Source organism: Symphodus melops (assembly GCF_947650265.1).
Source record: "Symphodus melops genome assembly, chromosome: 4".
NCBI classification, from domain to species: Eukaryota; Metazoa; Chordata; class Actinopteri; order Labriformes; family Labridae; genus Symphodus; species Symphodus melops.
Window position 1 is genome coordinate 20983930 of NC_136694.1, and position 14796 is coordinate 20998725.

Consider the following 14796-nt stretch of genomic DNA (forward strand, 5'->3'; position numbering starts at 1 on the left):
AATGCAGATATCTCATCTGGACTCAAAGGATTGTTGTTGTGTGTTTTTACAATGGGGGGTTTGTGATTCATATTTCTGCTCTCAGTCTGTAAGACATGCATCGGCTGCACTCTAGGTCATGTCTTTTACAGCTGGCCAGCAAACAACAGCAAAATGTCACTTCCGCTGTCTCTGCCAATTATTCCACAAGTGAATTTCACATATTCGTTTCAACTGTGCAACAGAAAGTACAGTAGAGGGAATAAGCAGAATAAGAATCCATGACAAATGTGATGACTAATTAATTTCTAGACCAAATGCAAAACAAATATTTTCTGGCTTTGCCCACTTTTATTGATCTGACATCAAAACTTAAACAGCGAGTGTTTCGACTGAAGCTGCAAGCACAGATAGTCTGGATCCAGACAGTTAGCTGCACAAAGGCCTGCTATTTAAAGGATGGATGATTAAGAGGCAAACCAGGTCTGAACTTTGATGGGTGCTGACTAACACTTTGGGCATTTTGATAGTTAAACCGAAATGTTTGGCAGCCAGGGTTGGTTTGTTTTGAGGTGAAATGTGTGTCAAGATGTAAGAAACGTTCATATGTGAGAATACATGATAATCAGACAATAAACTGCATTAAAATGTGTCAAATGAAAAAAAATAATAATAACTTTCCCAAGTTAACAACGAGGCGAGCAAAAAAAATGAGTTCAGTCATCCATCCTCTGATAAAGGATGTCAGGATAAAGCAAGGACACTGTTTTGTGTACAGCTGCACGCAAATGCCACAGCTGTTTAGTTTAAAGGCGTTGCATTAACTCATCAGAGTCTGTCCTGTGCGATCACCCGCAGACAGGAGAAACATCAAAGCAATGCCCTGAGACATGCCTTGCACACAGAGACAGGACCAAATATTTAACTGCAACCCCGGTCTGTGCCACCTTAAGGCAACATACAAGGGGTATACCACCACTAGAGGCCATATTAAGGGAGCATAAAAATGCACCTGAAACAGGCTTCTGCACTTGTTGACTGTCCAGCCACATGACGACCCCTGCTCCTTCAAACACAGGTCGGCTTGTTCTTAAGAAAAACAAAACAAAAGGATTACTATTTTCTACAGGAATCTATCAGCCACTCGTGAAACAGACGATTGAAAGACGAGAAAACACACTGCAACAGCTGTGAGTCAAATACCATCAGAGCACGCAGGAAAGCCAAATGACACACACACACACACACACACACTTCATGCTGGACACAACGTCTCACATACCAAACAAGCAAGCTAACAGTGGCTGTTACAGAGCTGCTGGGATAGGTCATTATATCCACCTAATGCGAGTATAACACGCACACATCTAAGCAGTCCTGGCCCAGGAGGAAAAGCACCGACACCGCTCGGCTAAAGTTAGCTGGCTGCCAACACTGGCTAGCTAGCTGTCAAAGTTGCCCTGTCAGTTGTCACCGGTTGCACGGTGGTGCTAGCAGGCTAACGCGAGAGCTGTCAACTTGAGGAGAGTTTATCCAGCGACACGGCCGGGGTGTGTGTTACAAACACTGACCACCGGGAAACACACTACTGGCTCTCTGGGTGAAAAAAAAAAAGACAAAATGTGTCCCTGCACGCCGCGCCACAAGCGACTGGAGAGCCGTGTGTCAGGGCCTGTTCACCGGGCTCAATCCCCACAACTTCAGTACGGCTCACTTCCCCGTTAAAGTCGTCCATTTCGTGGGCCTCAGTTCAACTTCCATGCCCGTGTAGCTCACTTACTCTGGGTGAAAGCTGCTGTGACGGCGCCTCTCCGGTAATCCTGACGGTAGTTTTCAGAGTAACAGCCCCCTTTCCCCCCGTCCTTCAAGCTCCTCTTCTTCAGCTAGCAGGAGGCTCCCCGACAGTGTCCCGTGTTTTTTTTTGTTTTTGACGTTATGGTCCTGTGCAGAAAGCCGCCGTAGCTTCGCCGGTGAGCCTGCGGTGCCGTGGCGTCCCTCTTCAGATTCTCTCCGCCTTCTCCCGTTTGCCTTTCTGTCGGCGGCCGAGCCAACATCCGGGACTCTCCCCCCCCCCCTCTCCCATTTGGGTTAAGTGCCCGGAACTACTTTCACATAAGACGACGCACATGAAGGGTTTTTTTTTTTTACTCTCTCTCGCTCTCTTTCTCTCACTCTTGCTCACCATGCCTGCCGCCACAGAAACTAGAGCGCGGTCATTATGCACAAGCCCACAGTGGAAACAGCACCCACATGTAAACTTTCCTGTCAATCAGTTGATCCGCTTTAATAATAGAATACATACAAACAGTCAGTATCACCACCGTACAATTTAGAGCATATATTAAAAATAATAAACTAGATAAAGAAAGTAAAGGTGGACAGAGGTTATAAGGGGCACATGTGAAACACTGACGAGTCAACGTTTGTAAAAGGTTTATAGATTTAAATGACTGGTTTTACTATAGGGATTTAGGTCTTAATCTTTAAGTAATAAGCTGATTAAAAACAATCCTTTTTGGTTGTCAGATTTTGAAAATCACCATGAGTGTATCCTTATTAACTTTGATAACTTTGCTTTAATGCATGATTATAATCTCTTTTTTTAAGTGGCGTTCTCACTTTTTATAAGCCTTTAAATCTGCAGTTATACATGTTAATACTTTGTTAATACATGGATTATTGGTCCAGACTATTTACACGTTTTTTGCTTTTTTTTCAAGTCTATCTATCTATTTAATCTTTCTTGTAAATTAATTAATTAATCTGTATGGTGAAGTTATTACAGGGAAATGAATACTAAAACATTTTACTTTACAAATGAAATGTGAAAATTCTGTGAATATGTGTTTTTGGGAGCTGTAATTGTCAGTTGGAAAAAAAAATGCTACTGCTTTTAACTCCACTACCAACACTAAACATATTTTAACATACAAGGTTAAAGCGCTGAATGTCTTTTTTTGAAACAAAACATTCCTATATTAAAAATAAATATATTAAATAATATGTATCTCCTGATGGTATAGTTTGTGTTGTTAGCTCATCAGTATTAATTTCAGGGTTTTTTTTATAGCTAACAAAAAACTCCACACAGGGAGCTTTAATGCACATTTTTAATTTGCGGTCCATCTAGAAAAATACTTGACTGTCTCCTATCTCTATATTGTCCAAATCTCACCCTTGTTTTTTTTACACAGAAACTAAACATACACAATGTGTGTGGTGTGGCAATGGTGTAAAAACAAAAAAAGGTCTGTGGTTTTATTTATTATAAATCTCAATCGATTACCCATTCATTCATGCAAACCTCACATACTGTACCATTCACATCAATCAATCATTCATCAATCATTCTTTACTTGCATGGCTCTTTTCATACAGTACATGCAGAACAAAGATCTTAAGATACACAGAATACGGAATAATCAGTTCTTTGTCTTTCCTGTTATTGAACTTAATCATTTACGAGTTAGCTCTCATCTACAGCATGTACAACACTAAAATTTGAATGTTAAAAAATTCTTGTTGTAAAATACCAAAACTACTTTGTTTTGTTTAAAATGGCAAGATTTTGATTTTTTAGAGAAACAACTGTTTTTTCTTTTAAAGTTCATAACTCACCAATGTATACTTCAGTCTGCACATTAAATAAATGTATAAAACTCTGAATGAAATCCCTGAAACAAAACCACCAAGAACGTGACCTCAGTGTCCTTATCTGCTGCCTGAAGCTCACGTTGTCCTTCTTCTGCCTCACTTTAAATAGAGAACAGGTGTGTGTGTGTGTGTGTGTGTGTGTGTGTGTTTGTTTATTATTTCTAAGAAATAAGAAAAGACAATACTTTAAAAAAAAAAAGGTTTTGAAATATGTAATTGTTTAGGTCTTTAAAAAAACATTAAGTAGGTCATTTTAGTTAACTCTTAGGACTCAGGTGTGTCGGCCTAAATAATATATACTTATTGATAAGTAAAAAAAAAAAGCTTTAGTGTAGACAACAATGCTGCAGCGTTTCACATCGTACAAGTTAAACTGGATTTATTAAAGTACATGTAGGCCTGATTTTATACTAGATTTCAAATATTATTTTATTTAGCAGTAGGTGTTTTCTTTTTAACTGACATTTGAATATTTTTGGATTTCATGTATCTTTTTCCTTTTACAATTAAACAACTGGACAGACTACCTTTTTGTCTATACCCCCCAAAAGGTTTGTGTACATTTGAAGTTGCAGTATGTCAGTTAAAGAGTAAAAGCACACGCACAACATATGCAAAGACTTGTGAGGGAACTCAACAGTGACACTTGTATCAAAGAAAGCAGTGAACTTGTTGTGTATTTAGCAGTGCAATAGTGCCTCCTGTTGGTTGGCGAAGAATACTGCTGGTAATAAAAATGGTGAAAAAAAATGTGAACAGCACAGAAGTAATAACAATTAATTAATTAAATAATTGATTTTTAGGAGGAGTCCAGCCACTTTTGTTGCAGTTCTCCGGAGTTCAATTAGGAATATTTTTCTCTCTGTTTCGTCATCCCCTCTACTCTCTTCCTCCTTTTTATCTCAGCTGAGCATCTGTTAAGTGGATTATAGAAATTGAAGCTGTAATTAATGTGCTCTTCAAATTCAAATTCAATTCAAATTCAAAAAACTTTATTTGTTCCCGGGGGACAATTCAGGGCACACAGAGCAGCAAATAACAACAGTGCAACTATACAAAAACATTTAACCTATCAACAAGAATAAAGTGTAAAAGAAGAATAAGTGTCAGGATGTTAATGTGTTAGTACAGGTTAGAATAAGTGTCAGGGTGTTAGTGTGTTAATACAGGTTAGAATCCAGTCACAGAGTTAGATACGAAGAACAGCAGAGAGGAAAGTGTCGAGATGTTAGTACAAGTTAAAAACACACAAGTCACAGTTAGATACAGAGGACAGCGTCAACGTGAGATGTAGAAAGACATGCATGTATCAGATGAAAGCAGACATGTGAACAGGTGTATATGATGTAAACATGCAGTAGACTGTTGAAACAGGTATAAACAGAACTGTAGTGCAGAAAAAGATATAAGTGTCCGCTAATACATAGCATGCTGTCGCTTGTGTTGAATTATTATTTTTTGGAGCATGTTATAAACTTGCAAAAAAAACCAAAAAAAAAATAGTATAAAGTCTCCAGTAAACATGAAAGGTTATGAAGTGTGTCCTCTGCTCACTATTCTCAAAATATGTTTGAGTGAATATGTACCATACAATGGATGGAATGGACTGGATTAAAAGTAAAAGTAATTCAGTAATTCAGTGAATGTGAGTGCCTTAATCCTTCTACAACAAAAGCCAAAACTCATTCTGTCTGTAGATTTAAAAAAACAAAAAAACTCAATCTGTTAATATGAGAAGGAATCTCTCAAACTCTACAAAGATGTTCAATCCAATCATTTTTATTTTGTTCATATATAGCTATAGATCGTTTCCAAATGTATTTCATAACTACTGATAAAGTTAGAAAAAATCATCAGACAGGACATGAAATCATGCAGTCCTAAAGTAAAAAAGGTAACAGTTCAAAAGAGGTCATAGAAGACTGTAAAAAAAAGATGAGTAAAGTCGTTAGTCTGACACCTTGAATCATCTGAAAGTGAGAAAGTAGCGTGAATGACGAACTGCTTCTCGTATGAACTGTGATACTGATACGATACCATGTATCACCGCTGGGGGCGCTGGCGGCTCTTCCTCTGCATTTATAAAGACCAGTGAACAAGCTCAGTAGTATCAGGAAGTGTAGAAGTTGTTGCTGTACAGGAGGAGAACCTTGAAATATAAAGTAAGTCCTTTAACTGTTTTTATCTACTGTGATCAATGAATAGTGTTTATTCTTTGTTGATGACAATGACTCTATGGCAAATTGTGTCAAAAAGCAGGTAACTGTACGTCGAGGGTTTTTTTTTTTTTTTTTAATTGCAGGATATTGAAGACTCAACTGTCTGTATTGCAGAATTTAGGTGGTTAATAAAATAATAAATATCATGTAAAGTTACATAAAGTGACTGGGGTCATTTGAATTAATCTCTGGGAGTATATAGAGTCAATGGTTCAGCAACTCCAAGTTTCATGGTAAACATATTAATGTTTATTCAGTGTATTATACACCACCCTCTAATTCATTCATTGTTTCCCCACTGGATTATGATTGTTTTCTAATCCCACTGAAATTCAACAAATGAGCCTAAGCCAAATATTTCTGTGTTCCTACTAAGACAAATACTCTGTGGGAAAATAATGTGTTGGGCAGGCATTTAATAGTTTGTGACTCTCAGAAACTTTTCTAAATGTTTTGACCAGAAAAAAGAATTACTGTGTTATGATCTTTATTTTTAGTTAAGGCTCACACAGTTTAAGGCAGGTGTGGAGTGAACAAACGATCGGAGGAAATTAAAATAAGTTTGCACATTAACACTCAGATTTTATTTTCTTGCAGCTTGCTGTCCTTCCTGCGTTTGTTCCTGCAGCTGTAGATTTAGCTATCGTAGCTGTAGGGAGCCTGTTTGTCTTGAACATCTTTATAATATTATTATAGTTTGTTCAGAGTTTGATAGATATGACCATCTGCTGACAGCAGACTCTGTGATGATTGTGATTAAATTAAAATAATTTAATGAATCAATTAATTAATCAATTGAAGCAAACCCTGCCCCCATTTTATGTGAACTCTGAAGCTCTGGGTTTACCTGTCAGGTTGATCACCAGCTTTGTATGACTCTTGTGTTTGATTAAGTGAATCCAGATAACCCAAAGAGACCCTTGGTATATTTAACTCACTGTGTAGTACAGGCCCCAGGTCTTCCTGTTACTTTTTAAAGATATTATCTACAGAGACCCAACATTGTTCCACTATGAGCTAAACGCCTCACAGCATTTATTAAAGTAGCAGTGGAAAACATTTTTTTCCTTCTTACAGGCACAACCTTCTGTTGAACAGCCATCTGCTGTGACTGTGTTAGGCCTGGGGATTGGGATAGAGGGAGCTGCAGATGAATAAAGACAAACAAAGCAACAATAAAACAAAGAAAATCTAATGTTGTATAGTTACCATGCCAGTATTAATTGTGAAAGTATGTATGGTCTTAGCAGTAACAACAAAGTAGTGACTGAGCTTTCAAATTAACAACTATGATTATAGTAAAATGGAAAAACTGATCATAATAACATAAGAGCATTTGAAGTTGAATAACAGTTAGTTGTTAGTATTGGAGTTATACAGCAGCAGTATTACTAAGAAAAACTGAAAATGTAACTTTCCATTGTGTAGTTGAGATTTTTGAATCTGATACGAGTCTCCTGAGCTTGATAAAAATAGCAAAAAAAAACCCTTCCTATAATCATGTGAGTAAGCATGTTGCTCATGAACCCTCGTCAATGTTTTTTATAGGGATGTAACGACTCACTGAATCTTCTTTCCTTGTGATGCCCGCTCTGATCAGGTGATGACTGAACCCAGAATTTCTTCCATTGACGGGAAGTTGGCTGAAGAATTTGCTGTTCCCTCCCACGTGGAGGAGGTCAAAGAGAAGATGACAGCTTTCGCCACACATCATGCTGCAGCGGGACGCAGGGTGGTTCTCATCACATCAGGAGGCACCAAAGTGCCTCTCGAGTCCCGCACCGTTCGCTTCCTGGATAACTTCAGCAGCGGCAGACGAGGATCCTGCTCAGCAGAGTATTTCATAGACTCGGGCTACGCCGTCATCTTCCTCCACAGACATCGCTCCCTCTACCCGTACACGCGCATGTTTTCAACCATGAACATGTTGGAGGCCCTGACGTTCAGAAGTGGAGAGGGAGGGTCTCGTGACTCTGGTGAGGTGGTGGTTAACCAGCAGGTGCTTCCTAACATTGCCAAAGTGCTGAAGAGATACCAGGAAGTGAAAGAAGGCAGTCTTCTCTTGCCCATTGAGTTCAGCACTCTGTCCGAGTATCTGCACCTTCTCAAAGCAGCAGCTCAAGCTCTCAACACAATAGGTACAAAACAACAGAGGTGTTCCAAGTAATGTTTTTGCTCTGATCTGCCATGTTTATAACTTGTTTTTTTACATTTTTTATTCTGCACCTAGGATCCAAGGCCATGTTTTACTTGGCTGCAGCTGTGTCTGACTTCTATATCCCAGCATCCGAGATGCCTGAGCACAAAATCCAGTCTTCCAACGGACCTCTTCAAGTAAGTGAAATCCCAACAAAAAAAAAACAATCTACTTTATATGCAATATTTTTAATGTCACTTTTAGCAGTGCAAGGGTTATTGCTCTAAGGAAGGGAATGTTAGTTGAAACAGCGGTGATGTCATCATTTTGGTCAACAACTACATCATTGTAGTCAATTAAATTCAAAAAACTTTTCATAAACTCCTCATTTGTCCCTCGGGTGCAATTCAAACATGCCAGAAACATTCAAAAATGCACTAAATACATGCAGAATCTATTATATCACAAACTCAAAGAGCTGTTTGCATTGCTTAAGACTCTTAGCCTCGTTATTAATGAGAACATAAACTGTGTTGTCCCCTGTAGCTCAGCCTGAACATGGTCCCAAAGATCCTGTCCCCCCTGGTTAAAGACTGGGCACCTCAGGCTTTCGTCATATCATTTAAGCTGGAGACAGACGCCACCATCCTGCTGGACAAGGCTCGACGGGCGCTGGACACCTACAGGCACCAGGCGGTGGTGGCTAACGTTCTGGACTCTAGAAGGGGTTATGTGGTGGTGGTGACCCGCGAGACTCAGGCGGAGCTGATCCTCTCAGAACAAGACGAGAGGAATGAGGTAGACATAGAGGAGAAGATAGTCAGCAACCTGACTCTGGCACACAACAAGTTTATAAGCCAACAACTTTAGTTCTCTGCGCTGCATGTTTGAGTCAACCACACAGCATTAGTAGTCTGCTCTCGTCTGATCCTGTACTTGACTTAACTCATACTAACAACTTGTGTTGCTGAGATGTTACTGTATTGCAGTAACATCTATGTTGTCGGGCTGAATGATCTTAGTTATCAGCAGAACTGTACCGTGCCTTCCCTTGTCATGTTATTGTTCTCTCAAAATGGACCTCAGAGATGTCTATAATATATATCTGTCTATATATATATATATATATAAATAAATAAAAGGCTGTCTGTACAGAGACATTGTGAAATTAGAAGGTTGTAAAATGTTTATTCACATTTTTTTAAATTTACATCTGACAGTTGATTCATTCAGTTATATGCTTTACTAAATGAATCACCAATAAACATTGAAAAGTACAATCCAATAGTGTTTCTTCAGTCCCATTGATACAATTGGCAGCATATTTTGGATTCTCTCTCCGTTACTTAAGTTTGACGCTCTTCTTGACGCCGGCACGAATACCAGACTGCTCTCCGCTGTATCTCGTCTCTTCCCTGCGAACCTCCCGGACCTGAAGAACAACATGATCATGTCAATCGTGGAAGTTGTCTGCATTACTCTAAATTAAAAAATTAAAAAAATGGAAAGGCCAGGAAACATGTTCCTTTCGTTGAATACAAACCTGGCCCTTTCTGCGGATTTTGGCTCGTCTGAACTTCTCTCTGTGCTTGACTCTGGGATTACGGTCGGTCTTCTTCCTCTTTGGTGTGAGCCCTTTGTTCTTCGCCATCTGTAAAAAAAAAATAAAGAGAGACATAGAATTAAAAACGACATGGTAACAAAGGCTAGCAGTGGATTCATGGAGTGAATCTAGAGTTAGAATAGAACCATATAATAAAATGTATTAATCTATGTGCAAGGATGCATATAGATATTACACAGTCAATCACCTGGTAAGTTATTCTTCTCTTAGCATCTGGATCTGGTTCCTCTACTTCTTCTTCTTCCTCGTTCTCCGCCAACCTGTTACAAAAATGACACGTTATCGACCCCTGTTTTAATTCTGTCCTAACCACTAATAAAGACTCCAATTATACATACTCCTCCGCTTCTGGTCCACTGCGCTTCCTCTTCATTCGCTGCTCAACTTCTCTGTAGAAACGTAAAGCCGCCTCCTCGTCCAGGTCAGAGTCTGACTCCTCCTCTACCTCAGATAGAGCTTCTTCAGAATCCTGCATACACAAAGCACTTATTACCATCCAAGATCCATAAGTAAACTCCTCACTTAAATCTGTGAATCCAAATGAAACAAAAATCCTCAAATCTCACCTTTTTATTCTTCATGGAAACTTGGCTCTTCTTTCCCTTTGCTGCTCGGCTGGTAGCCTTCTCTTTCTCCTGACCGGCTAAGAGCTGCTGATACTGCGGTGCAAGCCGAGCATCTACAGAGCCCAGCTTATTGATGAGCTGCAGTATTTAAAAAAGTCCATTAGACAATGAGACATTTTTAATGAATGTGGACATGTAGGTATATCATATTTCAGATGAATGAGTTGGAGTTAAAAATAAATAAAAAATAAAACAAAGGATGGTAATGCAAAGACGTTATGTCAAAGACTAGACTTACATTTCTGTAGGTGAGCAGTCTTTCAATCACAGGATGGTTATGAGCAGGGAGCCGTTTTGCTTTCAGCACTAGGTAGAAGCTGATATTTGTGCAGTAACTGCGAGACAGAAGAATGATCAGTCAGTCAATGATGGACTTTGATCTCATTCGCTATAAGTAAATACCGTTTGAATACAACTTACTTGAGATAAAGTTGCTGTTTGGTCTTGAGGTAGTCAGCGCCCTTTGGAAGGACAAAAAGAGAAAAAGCTCTTAAGATTCACATTCTGGTGTGCTTTATCTACACAACGGGTCCGAGTTGTTCTGGTGCGTCAAAACACACAACCACACTTTGATCTACAAAAAAACAGAACAGCCCTGAACATCAAGTTTCTACAGGATTCACTCTACAGCCAGAGAGAGAGGAAAACGAAAACAAATAATCTGCAAGTGATTTAACAGCTATTGTGATTACACTCAAGTCAAGATCATCATAGTAATGATAGTTTTCAAAATGGATATGTAATGCCTAAAAGTGCGAGTGATGGTTCAAACAGTCCTAAGATGAGCAGGCTTCTAATTTGATCTATTCTTCATCTGTTCACTGAGGCTACAGCTGCTTCACATTCACCCTGTTCACTTCGGACTTCTGTTACAACTCGGGGAGCTGCCACCTGCAGAAGTTCTCCGATGACACAGCCATCGTGGGGAGTGACATCAATATCATTAATGATAATAATAATTTAATAATCATTAACACTGTGTGTTTTAAATCTGATCTGTCTTTCCACAAGTAAAAGTGTACATAGTGTTTATACCTTGTATTATTTAATTCTATTGCATTTTTTCTCCCTTTATTTAATGAATGTAAACTTGTTCATAGTACTTTTTCTGCAATTGACAGCGTTTATATTTCCTGTTTTTGAGCGGCTGTATCAACCAAATTTCCCCCATTGGGGGATCAATAAAGTTTATCCTTAAACTCTGGTGACAATTTCTCAAGTAGAGGTGAAGCTATATGCACTCACCTTGCCTGGTGGGATCTTCCCATCCTCGACCATCTGTACCAGGGGCTGCAATTCATCCTTCAGTTCACTGAGCTGCAAACATCATGCATCAGCACATTTCATTTACACCAGTTCAGTATTAGAATGTATAAAAATAGCAAATAAAAGTATTTTTAAAAAAAGATTTTCAAACATTAAAGCTCCATGTTTAATTCAAACCAGCAAATATCACATCTTGAATCAGAGACCAACATTAGGAATGTTCCTGAGTACGTCAACAAGCTGAGAGATGGTCTCCAACTGGCTTGTTCTCTGGCTAAAGAGGCCCTGTCCTTTTCTCAAGCAACTATCGTCATAAAGATTGGGACAGTGGCAACAAAACAGGAATTGTTGTAAAATGTAAAAAAAAAACCACTCCTATTTGAACCTCTTCAAAAGTCATTAGGTCAACTGGGAACAGGTTAGGATCATGTTTGGATTTTAAAACAGCATCCAGAAGAGGCCAAGTTCAATTTGAAGATAAGCAGTTGTGCAAAAATTAAAGGAAAATGTTTCTCAGTTTCAAATGTTTTTAAGTTGACTGTACTATTTAATTATAAATATGGGGTAGCGATGTTTTGCAAAGCATCATATTCTTGTATAGGTTACCTTTTTTTTAGGAAATGAGGTTTTAAAAAGGGGGGGAGTTTGTTTTGTTTGTTTCTGTTACATGCTAGTTTTACCTTTGCCTTGAAGTCCTGAATAAGCTCGAGCAGCTCTGGTGACTCCTTCTTCAGAAGTTTCATCTTTTCCTTCTGGGACATTTGCTTCAGGTCTTTCACGATCCTCTCCTCCTTTTCTACGGCCTTGTTTTCATCCTTTTCCTCAACAGCAAACTCCTGCATGCAAACGGACGCATCAGATAAATAGTAAATCCTTTGTAATACCATTATGTGCGACATATAGAAAGATAACTGCAGGACAATTTAAACAAACCTGAAAAAGGCTTAAATCATAATCCTCCTCGCTCAGGTTCTCAGCCAAACGGTTTTGGATTTTTTTCGCCTCTTCTTCCTCTTCTTCTTCCTCAGCTTCCAGGTCTTCCTTGGATTTCCCCTCTATAATGACAGTTTACAGATTGGAATCATAAGCTCCATGTAAAATAAATAATCCCAAATATCATCTTTGCTGTAGATGAAGATACTTACTCGGGGTTATATAGTCAGTGTCATAGAACATCTTCTTCTTGGTGCCCCATGCCATTTCATTAGGAAGATCTGTGGAAAAAAACCTTAAAATTAAATATGCTAGTAGCGAGACAACAGATCAAATCCTTGACATAAACAGTGATTTTATCTTCACCCTCTTCTTTTTTCCCCTCGAGATCGCTCTCCATGTCCGTCCCCCCTTCCTCTCCATCCTCCTCTGACTCAGATTCATCCAGGGCCATCACTTCCTCCTGTAAAACCAGCTTCAATTGTTTTACTCCACCTTTAATAACATTCTGGCCTTAAATTAAAAAAAAAATACGAAATCACCATCACCTCGCTATCCAGTTCCTCCACATCGCTCTCCATCTGAACACCACTGGCCAGAAGTTTCTGTGATGAATGGACCGCAGTAAAAAATAAATACAAATTGAAAAAGGTAATAGAACATAAAATCACATCATTTAAAAATAAAAAACTAATGACGAGAACTTACAGCAATCTTCTCATCGTGAAACTCGTCAATTTTGTCCTTCGTGTACTTAGAAGATCTCTGAAAACAAGAGGTGTTTGAATTTGACTTTTGAGACAGTAGAGTTATATTATTACATTTAGTGGATTTTTTTTCAGTTTTGCATTCATTTTAAAATTTAAATTCACCTGTATTCAGACATCTTACACGTCAAAACTTTAGATTAATAACTTTATACTCAGATTAACCATCGTCACATGCATATACTAAAAGGTAAAAGTGTCAGTACGTGTTAACAGCATCTCTCTCACCTTGTCAGGGACAGGCATGTCCTTGTACGCTTCAGGATCATTTTCTCCATATCGCTGAGTTTGTTTAGACTTTGGTGCCTTTATAAGTCTGAACAATTACGAAAAACATAAACAGATGTGCTTTAAACGTTATACATCTTTTGATTATCAGGTGACGTCGTGCAGATTCCCATGGAGACGTGAGGATTTCCGGGTTATGCTTATACATTAAATAGACCTAAAATCTATATAGCATGTGCCTTTAACTGTTAATGACCACAAGACAGTGCACATGTACTAATGTAATAGTCCCATTCGATGATGTGAACACGCACACTCACCTTTTTGCTCGGACCATGGTGGCAGCGAAGAAACCTGCTCGCGAGCACACTGAACTGGACGCCCCGACGATACGCCGAAACGGGTTTAACTGTCAGTGTGGAAAAGTAAGGTTATAAAAATAAAATCAAGGAAAACTATTCAGAGTTAAGTGACTTGTTTAGAGGTTTCCTTCAGCGCCATGTGCTTCCTTGAATACTTCTTCTCTGTCTTTGATCACGGTCTACTGAGGAAAGAGAAGTTCTCACACCGCCACCTAGTGTACGGGAGGGCCTACCTCCAGGTCCAAGACAACACAAAATAGACGACAGCACGGAAGATAAATACTTTATAACACAGAACATATATACTTGGAAAAATAGCTATATTCAACACTATTTTGGAATGTGTCCAGCTATTTTTTCTATACAGTGAACAAATGGCCAGTATTTTCTCTGTGTATTGTCTTAACTAGCAGGGTGGTTGAGGAGAAATGACAGAACTGAGACGTTACGATCGTTGATGTGATATTCACATTGCCTCAAGTTTATCTGATGGCGTTGGGAACTTGGTGCAGAATGAGCACCTTGATCTTGCTGCTTTTTCGGCTTTTTTGACAGTAAAAGACAGTCAAAGTACTATTGTAAAATTTATGGAATTTATTTGGCCATCATCATGAACACATCAACAACACAGTTAAAAAAAAAATCAGAGTTTGTATACAATATATTTAAAAAATGTAAAAGTAAAAATATAAAGTTTGTTTTATTGCACTTATAGATGTATTGTTTTATGATATCAAACTAAATGAGGATAAAAATGTTAAAGGCCTAACCAAGAACTCATCTATGTTAAAAAAGGAAAAAAAACGAGACATTAATTTTTCTTTTTTCTTTGATGTAACATCCCAGCTGATTTCCTCTTTCTGTATGATGCAACAGCAAATACAAATCAATTGTTTTTACATTTTAAGAGCAATTTCCTCAATATGTAATTTTGTAAGTAAACAACATACAAGTGTCAATCTCAATTCTAGGTGTTTTTTCTTGTATTTCTTCTTCTAGCT

The 14796-nt window shown here is 38.5% G+C and overlaps 3 protein-coding genes across 3 annotated transcripts in view; 1 reads left to right on the plus strand and 2 right to left on the minus strand.

Moving 5' to 3' along the window:
- Positions 1-2064, minus strand: part of foxj3 (forkhead box J3) — a 75136-nt gene extending 73072 nt beyond the window's left edge. Inside the window, exon 1 of the mRNA XM_079341440.1 lies at positions 1760-2064. The gene's annotated coding sequence lies outside the window, so the exon portion shown is untranslated. The remainder of the gene's footprint in view (positions 1-1759) is intronic.
- Positions 2065-5713: 3649 nt separating this feature from the next.
- Positions 5714-9137, plus strand: ppcs (phosphopantothenoylcysteine synthetase). Its single transcript, XM_079341554.1, has 4 exons — positions 5714-5795; positions 7453-7990; positions 8083-8186; positions 8536-9137. Exons 2-4 carry the CDS (start codon positions 7456-7458, stop codon positions 8857-8859), a joined length of 963 nt encoding a protein of 320 aa, XP_079197680.1. The 5' UTR covers positions 5714-5795; positions 7453-7455; the 3' UTR covers positions 8860-9137.
- A 20-nt stretch (positions 9138-9157) lies between these two features.
- On the minus strand, positions 9158-14020 carry utp3 (UTP3 small subunit processome component). The gene is made up of 16 exons (XM_079341553.1): positions 13754-14020; positions 13434-13521; positions 13147-13203; positions 12987-13043; positions 12805-12901; positions 12651-12719; positions 12439-12560; positions 12186-12341; positions 11485-11556; positions 10660-10700; positions 10478-10574; positions 10180-10317; positions 9952-10082; positions 9801-9873; positions 9533-9640; positions 9158-9421 (listed from the first exon to the last, which is right to left on the minus strand). The coding sequence occupies exons 1-16, from the start codon at positions 13768-13770 to the stop codon at positions 9332-9334; spliced, it is 1413 nt and encodes a 470-aa protein (XP_079197679.1). The 5' UTR covers positions 13771-14020; the 3' UTR covers positions 9158-9331.
- Positions 14021-14796: the final 776 nt, after the last annotated feature.

Excerpts from the sequence above, each read along its gene's own strand:
- ppcs (XM_079341554.1), top strand. The coding sequence starts at position 7,456 with ATGACTGAACCCAGAATTTCTTCCATTGACGGGAAGTTGGCTGAAGAA. Across the intron at positions 7,991-8,082 it reads TCAAGCTCTCAACACAATAG|GATCCAAGGCCATGTTTTAC; the intron begins GTACAAAACAAC and ends TTCTGCACCTAG. Across the intron at positions 8,187-8,535 it reads CTTCCAACGGACCTCTTCAA|CTCAGCCTGAACATGGTCCC; the intron begins GTAAGTGAAATC and ends TGTCCCCTGTAG.
- utp3 (XM_079341553.1), bottom strand. Across the intron at positions 13,204-13,433 it reads ACATGCCTGTCCCTGACAAG|AGATCTTCTAAGTACACGAA; the intron begins GTGAGAGAGATG and ends TCTTGTTTTCAG. Across the intron at positions 11,557-12,185 it reads TTCAGGACTTCAAGGCAAAG|CTCAGTGAACTGAAGGATGA; the intron begins GTAAAACTAGCA and ends TGATGTTTGCAG.